The following is a 10,750-nucleotide window of genomic DNA, read 5'->3' as shown; positions in this document are numbered from 1 at the left end:
CACGAGGGGGCGTGGTCAAGGGGGCGGGAGGTGAGGCCGAGGGGGCGGGGCCTTGGCGTTGCCCGCCTCCAAGCCTTGAAGCGCTGAGCGGAGGCGTAGAAGAAGGTATTCCAAAGATCCGCTAAGCGGCCAGACCAGCTGCGGGGATGGAGGGAATGGTAATGCGACCGTTGCGCGGCGGCGCGCTGGTGAGTGCGCTAGCGGCGGGCGTCCTGGGGGTCCGGGAAGACGTTAGTCCGGTCGTTGGGGTCTTCTCCTAACGTAACGGCGACGCCCCCTCCTCGTCGTGGGCTCGCCCTCCGTCGCTCCACCAGGTCGGTCTCAGACCTTTGACCGCGGGCCGGCCACAACCCTGACCTTCCTCCAGGCCTCCGGCCGAGCCGGCTCCGCTTGTGTAAGGAGGGCTGAGTGTAGCATCTGGTGAGAAGGGGGCTGAGGTCTGGTCTAGAAGCTTCTTTGGCAGAACGAGCAGCTTGTATGGGATTGCAGAGTAACGTCTGCAAGATCTCCTTTTCAGGCCATTGGGCCCTGGGAGCCACCGACTCTAGGATCTTTGGAGCCATTTTGCAGAGATGTCACCTCTGCGATGCCGTCTTTCCTCAACGATTACATTTCCTTCCCCCCCGCCCCAAAAGATTGTGAAAATAAAGGCACAGTCTCATTCTGAGCAGAGTGTATGCGTGTCCTCCGTTCCGCGGCCCTGCTCCAAAGTTCAGAAGGGACCTCGGACTTGGTCGCACTTAAAACGACCAGACGAATTCCCTCTGCACTTTAGTCCATGAGTGGGGCCCGAGCATCTTCCATGGGTGAGCTCACCGCGGTAGAGTGGAACCCGTTCCCGTCTCGCTTCTCAGAGCTTGAGCTGAAACCGGGAATATCCACCTGTTGTACCTAATTCTCCTCTCTGCCCCGACGACGCAAACTGTTGATTCTTCAACCCCTCTTGTGTCGGTGTTCTCATTAACGTTTCTTCTCAACAAGAGATTGCATATATGACAGTGGTCCCATAAGAATAGTACCATACAGCCTAGGTGTGTAGTAGGCTGTCCTGTCTAGGTTTGTGTAAGTACGTTCTGATGTTCAACAATGACAAAATTGCCTAATGATTTATTTTTGAGACAATGTCCCTGTCGTTAAGCAACACACGTGAGTGTACCTGGTAAGGCGTTGGACCCCAGTTAATCGCACAATTAAAAAAAGAAATTTAAGTTCATTAATAATTCCATCTTTTAAGATTTCTTTGGAAATAGAGGGAAGTTAGTGTCTGGTTTTGTTTTTATAGATTGGTAGTTCAGGAAAGAGCACTTGTTGACTTGGCAAATGTCACACAGAAGGCAAAGGGGGGCGACCCAGTGGCGCAGCGGTTAAGTGCGCCTGTTCCGCTGCGGCGGCCTGGGGTTCAATGGTTCAGATCCCGGGTGTGGACATGGCACCGCTTAGCACACCGTGCTGTGGTAGGCGTCCCACATGTACAGTAGAGGAAGATGGGCGTGGATGTGAGCTCAGGGCCAGTGTCCTCAGCGAAAAGAGGAGGATTAACAGCAGTTAGCTCAGGGCTGATCTTCCTCAAAAAAAAAGCGAAGGCAAACAGGCCCCCTTTATGCTGAGTCCCTGGCGCAGTGCCCTGTCTTGGTTTATTAGAGAGATTGTGATATGGAAGTTCTGGTTTGGGGATATGAAAGCAGAGAAAGGATCGACTTAAGACCTAAAGTAAGAAATGCAGTACTTAAATCTTAGAAGAGATATCCTGGCTCAAGTCAGAGCTCAGTGAAAGCTCTATCCAGAGGAAGATCGGCAGTCCTTGACCTATTTGGAAATAGAGAAATGAACATTGCATAATTCACTGTATGAAGGAACATATGAATCTTGAAGGATGAAGTGACATTAATAAGCAAATTCTGATACCTCTTCCTCCTCCGCCTCGTTGTGCTTTAGGAGAGATGCTGCCGAGGCTGGACTCTGCCTGTGTCTACCGCAGAGGCTAAGGCAGTGGGTGAAATGTGCCTACTATAGTTCCAGCAACTGACCATTTACCTAATAGGGCCACATCCACGTCGATTCTAAGTTCAGTATTAAATATTGCCCCATAAACCTGCAGAACTATGTATATACCATATTGATCCTTACATCCCAAGGAACATAAAGACATCATGAAAATCACTGTTCTCATTTGCATTAGGTTAATTAACGTAAAGCGACAACAAGCAGTGAGTATAATGAAGCACGTTGGCATTTAACCTTGTATTCATTACACAGAAACTCAGCATGTGGGCCTTGCCCCCCCCCCACTACTGCCTGTTGGAATACCTCTTACAGTGACATGTTTTAGACAACAGGTACAAATTTATTTGACATAGAGACACAGTGTCTAAGTATTCATTAAATTCTTCTAAATTGACTTAATTCTCATAAGCCATACCAATTCCTGTAACTTTAAAGCTGAAACATTTGGTATCTCCAATTTTAAAGTGATTTTTTTAAATTTACTTTCAGGGGCGGGGGGTGTGCAGTTGAATTTTTTTTTTAATGATTGGCACCTGAGGTAACAACTGTTGCCAATATTCTTCTTTTTTTCCTGTTTTCTCTCCCTAAATCCCCCCAGTACATAGTTGTATGTTTTAGTTGTGGGTGCTTCTAGTTGTGGCATGTGGGACGCTGCCTCAGCATGACCCGATGAGCGATGCCATGTTCTCGCCCAGGACTGGAACTGACGAAACCCAGGCTGCCAAAGCAGAGCATGTGAACTCAGCCACTCAGGCACGGGGCAGGCCCCCATCCTAGGAAGTAGTTTAATCTTTGAGCTGCAGAGGCTGATGCTGACAAAGATTAAGTGCCTGGGGGCCGGCTGGTTCGGATCCCGGGTGTGGACGTGGCACCGCTCATGAAGCCATTATGTGGCAGGTGTCCCACATATAAAGTAGAGGAGGATGGGCATGCATGTTAGCTCAGGGCTAGTCTTCCTCAGCAAAAAGAGGAGGATTGGCAGATGTTTTCAGGGCTGATATTCCTTAAAAAAAAAAGAAAAAAAGATTAAGTGCCTGACTAAAACTTGCTCAGCTAGAAAGTGATAGAGCTGGTTTGATTGTAAACTTAACCTTCATTCACGACTGCCTCCCCTTCCTTAGAGGTATCAGAGACCTGTCTTGTTTGGATTTGTTGGTTTATTCTGGCTCATCCCCCCAATAACTCTGGGTGGAGGGGGTGGGGTGCCTTTGCCCAGGCAAAGTGAGATCAGTCTTAGGGATCTTTAAGTTTAGGACAGGGTCCTTGACCTCAAGAAAATTACATTTTTAATTCAGGAGACAAAGTATATGTGTAAAGAAGTGCAAATTAGGACAGTAGAAGACAGCGTATTGCCAACGCCAAATAAATAACATGGACAGATGTGCATATAGGCGGTGGGACTTGAACTGAGGTTCGAAAGAATTGACGAGTTAGGTTTAGGTAAAGCAGCCCAGGGTGGAGATTCCATGCCAAGGAGCTGTGTACACAAATACGTGGAGGTAGGAATATACCATGTTTCTTTAAGAAAGAATTATTCCAGGATAGCTAACCTGGCAAGTTGGCAGAGGGGTGGAATAGCTTCAAAAGACAGGGCCTTAATCACATTTAAGGTGTTGCGTTTGTTCTTGTTCCTATAGCAGTGAGTGTTTCCAAACAGCAGCATTACTCAGCAGTACAGAAATGGCATTTTTTTTTTGCACATGCAACTATATCTGTGTTTCCCACCATTCTGGCAGCAGGTGCCAGGAAGACTACATAGCCATAAAGATCTCTGGCAGCCGTAAGATTCTTTCTCCTTTCTCTCAGGATCCTTGCATACTAGCGTTACATTGGGCTTGTATTGTCTTGCTTCCTTTTTTCCTAAAAAGGGAAACCTTGCTAGATGAGGGTTTGTCAGTTTTGCACTGTTAACATTTGAGGCCAGATAATTCTCTGTTGTAGGAGGCTTTCCTGTGCATCATAGGATGTTTAGCACCCCTGACCCCTGTGACAACCAAAAATGTCTCCAGACACCGCCAAATGTGCTCTGGAGGCAGAATCGCACCCCTAATTGAGAACTGCTGGTATAGACCTGTGCTCCATGAAGGTGGGAAAATGTGGCCTTTCTCCTTATAGCCTGGTAGAAAACACTCTCTCAACCTGCTGTCTGCCACACCCAGTTTGTTGACTATAGAAATTGATCTTCAAGATACCAACAAGAGCCATTGAGATTCTGAGGTGCTGTTTGCCAAAGGGTTTTGTTTTTTTTAATTTTTAAAAAAATTGTTTTTGTTAAGGTTATGAAAGTTAACATCCTTGTGAAATTACAGTTGTACATCATTATTAGTCAGGTTGTAGGTACACCACTTCACCCCTAGTGCCCTCCCCCCACCACCCTTTCCCCTGGCAACCACCGATCAGTTCTCTTTGTCCATATGTTAGCTACCACCTATGAGTGGAGTCATACAGAGTTCGTCTTTCTCTGTCTGGCTTATTTCACTCAACATAATACCCTCAAGGTCTATCCATGTTGTTGTGAATGGGACGACTTTGTCCTTTTTTATGGCTGAGTAGTATTCCATTGTGTCTATATACCACATCTTCTTTATCCAATCATCAGTTGCTGGGCACTTAGGTTGGTTCCATGACTTGGCTATTGTGAATAATGCTACGATGAAGATAGGGGTGCATGGAACTTCTGGAATTGCTGATTTCGGGTTCTTAGGATAGATACCCAGTAGTGGGATGGCTGGGTTATAAGGTATTTCTGTTCTTAACTTTTTGAAGAATCTCCATACTGTTTTCCATAGTGGCTGCACCAGTTTGCATTCCCACCAAGTGTATGAGGGTTCCCTTTTCTCCACAGCCTCTCCAACATTTGTCACTCTTGGTTTTGGATATTTTTGCCATTCTAACAGGTGTAAGGTGATATCTTAGTGTAGTTTTGATTTGCATTTCCCTGATGATTAGTGATGATGAGCATCTTTTGATGTGTCTATTGGCCATCCGTATATCTTCTTTGGAGAAATGTCTGTTCATGTCCCCTGCCCATTTTGTAATTGGGTTGTTTGATTTTTTATTGTTGAGTTGTATGAGTTCTTTGTATATTATGGAGATTAACCCTTTGTCGGATAAATAACTTGTGAATATTTTTTCCCAATTAGTGGGCTGTTTTTTTGTTTCAATCCTGTTTTCCCTTGCCTTGAAGAAGCTCTTTAGGCTGATGAAGTCCCATTTGTTTATTCTTTCTATTGTTTCCCTCATGTGAGGGGTTATGGTGTCTGAAAAGATTCTTTTGAAGCTGATGTCAAAGAGTGTACTGCCAATATTCTCTTCTAGAAGACTTATTGTTTCAGGCCTAATCTTTAGGTCTTTGATCCATTTTGAGTTTACTTTAGGAAATGGTGAAAAAGAATGGTTGATTTTCATTCTTTTACATGTGACTGTCCAGTTTTCCCAGCACCATTTGTTGAAGAAACTTTCTTTCCTCCATTGTAGGCCCTCAGCTCCTTTGTCAAAGATTAGCTGTCCAAGATGTGTGGTTTTATTTCTGGGCTTTCAATTCTGTTCCATTGATCTGTGCATCTGTTTTTGTACCAGTACCATGCTGTTTTGATTACTGTAGCTTTGTAGTATGTTTTGAAGTCAGGGATTGTGATGCCTCCAGCTTTTTTCTTCTTTCTCAGGATTGCTTTAGCAATTCGGGGTCTTTTGTTGCCCCAAATGAATTTTAGGATTCGTTGTTCAATTTCTGTAAAGAATGACATTGGAATTCTGATTGGGATAGCATTGAATCTGTAGATTGCTTTAGGTAGTATGGACATTTTAACTATGTTTATTCTTCCAATCCATGTGCATGGAATGTCTTTCCATCTCTTTATGTTGTCGTCGATTTCTTTCAAGAAGGTCTTGAAGTTTTCGTTGTATAGATCTTTCACTTCCTTGGTTAAATTTATCCCAAGGTATTTTATTCTTTTTGTTGCGATCGTGAATGGGATTGAGTTCTTGAGATCTTTTTCTGTTAGTTCGTTGTTAGCATGTAGAAATGCTACTGATTTATGTATGTTGATTTTATACCCTGCAACTTTACTGTAGTTGTTGATTGTTTCTAATAGTTTTTCTATGGATTCTTTGAGGTTTTCTATATATAAGATCATCTCGTCTCCAAACAGCGAGAGTTTTGCTTCTTCGTTGCCTATTTGGCTTCCTTTTATTTTCTTTTTCCTGCCGAATAGCTCTGGCCAAAACCTCCAGTACTGTGTTGAATAAGAGTGGTGAAAGTGGGCACCCTTGTCTTGTTCCTGTTCTGAGAGGGATGGGTTTCAGTTTTTGTCTGCTGAGTATGATGTTGGCTGTGGGTTTGTCATATATGGCCTTTATTATGTTGAGGTACTTTCCTTCTATACCTATTTTATTGAGGGTTTTTATCATAAATGGATGTTGGATCTTGTCGAATGCTTTCTCTGCATCTGTTGAGATGATCATGTGGTTTTTGTTTCTCATTTTGTTAATGTAGTGAATCACGTTGATTGAGTTGCGGATGTTGAATGATCCCTGTGTCCCTGGTATAAATCCCACTTGGTCATGGTGTATAATCTTTTTGATATATTGCTGTGTTTGGTTTGCCAAAATTTTGTTGAGGTTTTTTTGCATCTATGTTCATCAGTGATATTGGCCTGTAGTTTTCCTTCTTTGTGTTGTCCTTGTCAGGTGTGTTTTGGTACGGTGTGTTTTCATTTTCATTTGTCTCCCGATAATATTTGATTTCTTCTTTAATTTCTTCAATAATCCATTGTTTGTTCAGTAGCATGTTGTTTAGTCTCCACATTTTTGGCCCTTTCCCAGCTTTATTCTTGTAGTTGATTTCTAGTTTCGTAGCATTATGATCAGAAAAGATGCTTGATATTATTTCAACCCTCTTGAACTTATTGATGCTTGCTTTGTTTCCCAGGATATGGGATCAGGGTGATGTTGGCTTCATAGAATGTATTAGGGAGTGCTCCATCTTCCTCTATTTTCTGGAACAGTTTGAGAAGGATAGGTATTAAATCTTCTTTGAATGTTTGGTAGAATTCTCCAGAGAAGCTGTCTGGTCCTGGACTCTTATTTTTGGGGAGGTTTTTGATTACTGTTTCTATTTCTTTACTTGTGATTGGTCTGTTCAGATTCTCTATTTCTTCCTGATTCAGTTTGAGTAGGTTGTATGAGTCTAGGAATTTATCCATTTCTTCTAGGTTGTTCAATTTGTTGGCATATAGTTTTTCATAGTATTCTCTTATGATCCTTTGTATTTCTTCGGTATCTGTTGTGATTTCTCCTCTCTCATTTCTAATTTTATTTATTTGAGACTTCTCTGTTTTTTTTTTTTAGTGAGTCTGGCTAAGGGTTTGTCGATTTTGTTAATTTTTTCGAAGAACCAACTCTTTGTTTCATTGATCCTTTCTACTGTCTTTTTTGTTTCAATATCATTTATTTCTGCTCTAATTTTTATTATTTCCCTCCTTCTACTGACTTTGGGCTTTGTTTGTTCTTCTTTTTCTAATTCCCTTAGGTGTCCTTTAGGTTGTTTATGTAAGATTTTTCTTGTTTATTGAGGTGAGCCTGTATTGCAATGATTTTCCCTCTTAGGACTGCCTTTGCTGAGTCCCAAATCATTTGGTTCGGTGTGTTTTCATTTTCATTTGTCTCCCGATAATATTTGATTTCTTCTTTAATTTCTTCAATAATCCATTGTTTGTTCAGTAGCATGTTGTTTAGTCTCCACATTTTTGGCCCTTTCCCAGCTTTATTCTTGTAGTTGATTTCTAGTTTCGTAGCATTATGATCAGAAAAGATGCTTGATATTATTTCAACCCTCTTGAACTTATTGATGCTTGCTTTGTTTCCCAAGATATGGTCTATCCTTGAGAATGTTCCATGCGCGATTGAGAAGAATGTGTAACCTGCTGTTTTTGGATGAAGTGTCCTATATATATCTATTAGGTCCATCTGATCTAATTTTTCATTTAATTCTATAATTTCCTTGTTGATTTTCTGTCTGGATGATCTGTCCATTGGTGTTAATGGGGTGTTGAGGTCCCCTACTATTATTGTATTGCTGTTGATGCCTCCTTTTAGTTTTGTTAATAGTTTCTTTACGAATTTTGGTGCTCCTGTGTTAGGTGCGTATATATTTATAAGTGTTATGTCATCTTGGTGGAGCATCCCTTTTATCATTATATACTGCCCCTCTTTGTCTTTCTTTATCTGTTTTGCTTTGAAGCCTACTTTGTCTGATATAAGTATGGCAACACCTGCTTTCTTTTGTTCATTGTTAGCTTGGAGTATTGTCTTCCATCCCTTCACTCTGAGTCTGTGTTTGTCTTTGGGGCTGAGGTGTGTTTCCCGGAGGCAGCATATTGTTGGATCTTGTTCTTTGATCCATCCTGCCACTATGTGCCTTTTGATTGGAGAGTTCAATCCATTCACGTTTAGAGTGATTATTGAAACGTGGGGGCCTACTGTTGCCATTTTGTCACTTGTTTTCTGGTTCTTTTGCATTTTGTCCTGATGGAGAGCTGTTACTTTGTGTTATTGTCCTTCTGCTTATCTCCTTTGTTCTGGATTTTGTAACCCCTTTCCTTTTTTTGATTTTTCAGGAATGAGGTTCTTCCTGAGCATTTCTTGAAGAGGAGGTTTTGTGGCGATGAACTCCCTTAACTTTTGTTTGTCTGGGAAAGTTTTTATTTCTCCATCATATTTGAAGGATATTTTCACTGGGTAGAGTATTCTTGGCTGCAGGTTTTTGTCCTTCAGAGTTTTGAATATTTCATTCCAATCTCTTCTAGCCTGTAAGGTCTCTCCTGAGAAATCTGCTGATAGCCTTATGGGGTTTCCTTTGTAAGTTATTTTCTTCTGCCTGGCTGCCCTTAGTATTTTCTCATTGTCGTTGACTTTTGCTGGTTTCACTACTGTATGCCTTGAGGTTGCTCTTCTTGCGTTAATAAAGTTTGGAGATCTATTGGCTTCTGTCACATGAAGTTCCATCTCTCTTCCCAAGTTTGGAAAGTTCTCAGCTATTATTTCTTTGAACAGGCCTTCTGCCCCCTTCTCCTTCTCTTCTCCCTCTGATATACCTATAATCCTTATGTTGCATCTCCTAATTGAGTTGGATAATTCTTGGAGAGTTTCTTCATTTCTTTTTAGTCTTAGTTCTCTCTCCTCCTCTGTCTGCAGCATTTCTGTATTCCTATCCTCCAAATTGCTAATTCTGTCCTCCATATTATCGACCCTACTGTTCAGAGAGTCCAGATTTTTCTTAATCTCCTCAATTGTGTTCTTCATCTCCAGTATTTCTAATTGGTTCTTCTTTATAGTGTCAAGCTCTTTTGTGACATAGCTCCTGAACTCATTGAGTTGTCTATCTGAATTCTCTTTTAACTCGTTGAGTTTTTTAATAATGGCAGTTTTGAAATCATCATCATTTAGGTTATAGATTTCATTGTCTTTGGGATTGTTTTCTGGGTGCTTATCATTTTCCTTCTGTTCTGGAGATTTAATATATTTTTTCATACTGCTTGATGGCTTGGATTTGTGCCTCGGCATAGAGATAGAGTTTAGTCGCTGCTTCCACTTGTTGCGACTGGTGTCGGGGGGGGCAGCTGGTTAGACTGCACCAACCAGGAACCCTGTCAGCTGTTACTGACTGGACCTGGACCCCTCCTCGTAGTCACAGTGGTCCTGTGGGGTCCCTTGTCGGTTGTGGTGGCAATTGCAAGGGGACCTCAGGCTGCTGATGCCTACTGTTGCAGCCACTTAGACGCGCTCCCTCCTTGTGGTCTGCAGCGGTGTTGTGGGCTTTCCCAGCAGCCAGGAGTAGGATCACCTATAATCGCCACTTTATCCCTAACAGAGCCCACAAGATCACACTTGTCCACTATAGGTCCCAGCAGAGCTATGGGTATCTTCTGCAGTCTGTCGTTAGCTCACCTAGCTGTGCTACTTTTGCCCCAGGGCCTTCCCACCCTGCGATTGCCAGTTGGGACCTCTCCACTAGTGCTGTGCAGAGGCTTTCGCTGAGGCTGCTGTAGGAACCTGGAGTTCCCCCCGGGCTACGTAGCCCTTTCACTGGAGCTGCACTCTGCCCCACTCCACTCTCATGGGATCTCTGGGAGCCCCTTGCCTCATCTGGGACACGGCCAGAGTCCGTGGGCCTGGCGGTGGCTTGTAAGCTGCTCCCTTGAGGGGAATTCTGCTCTAGGGAGCTTCCTGGTGTTCCAAATGCTGGGTGGGGCCTTCCTGCCAATGGCAAGCAGAGGCCCTCCCTGCTGGGGGGCTGCGGGACCCACAGAGGATCAAGGCAGTCAGTTAATGCAGGCTGAAAAGTAGCCTGAGGGCTTGCTGTTAGGTGGGGCCAGTCCCTAGGGTGGGTTGACTGCCCTGGCTGAACTGGATTAAATCTGTGCTCTAGTGGGTGTGGCTAACAGCCCAAGGGACGCACCTCAATGGCCCCCACCTGCGTCTGTATCAGCACGCCTGGACCAGCTCAGAACAACGGCCCCCACCAATGTCTCAGTCTCTGGAGAGGATCCTCCCCTCATCAAGATGCCCCCAGAGCCCACCAGGTGAGTCTCGTTTCACCAAAGGACAGTCAGTCTTCTCTCTGGTGATTTTAGGTTGCTGCAATGAGTGAGTTTGTGCGTGGGCCCTTTAAGACCCAGATCTTTCCGGCTTTCGGCCGATAGCTTTTCTGGGGTGTCCTCCCTGCAGTTAATAGCCAGCAAAGCCA

General features: G+C 43.5%; 1 protein-coding gene across 2 annotated transcripts in view; it reads left to right on the top strand.

Annotated features, from left to right (window-relative positions):
- The first annotated feature begins 49 nt into the window (after positions 1-49).
- ACADSB (acyl-CoA dehydrogenase short/branched chain) overlaps positions 50-10,750 on the top strand; it is a 60,366-nt gene continuing 49,665 nt past the window's right edge. Inside the window, exons 1-2 of one of the 2 annotated variants that reach the window (XM_070481492.1) lie at positions 70-188; positions 10,433-10,586. In XM_070481492.1, the coding sequence (XP_070337593.1) occupies positions 10,467-10,586 (120 nt within the window). In that variant the 5' untranslated portion in view covers positions 70-188; positions 10,433-10,466. Of the gene's footprint in view, positions 189-10,432; positions 10,587-10,750 lie in introns of both variants that reach the window. The other variant, XM_044749325.2, reaches the window with a different exon arrangement.

The sequence above is a fragment of the Equus asinus genome, chromosome 2 (genome assembly GCF_041296235.1).
Source record: "Equus asinus isolate D_3611 breed Donkey chromosome 2, EquAss-T2T_v2, whole genome shotgun sequence".
Lineage (NCBI taxonomy): Eukaryota > Metazoa > Chordata > Mammalia > Perissodactyla > Equidae > Equus > Equus asinus.
Note: the sequence above shows the minus strand (reverse complement) of the source record. Positions and strands in the feature narration are given on the sequence as shown.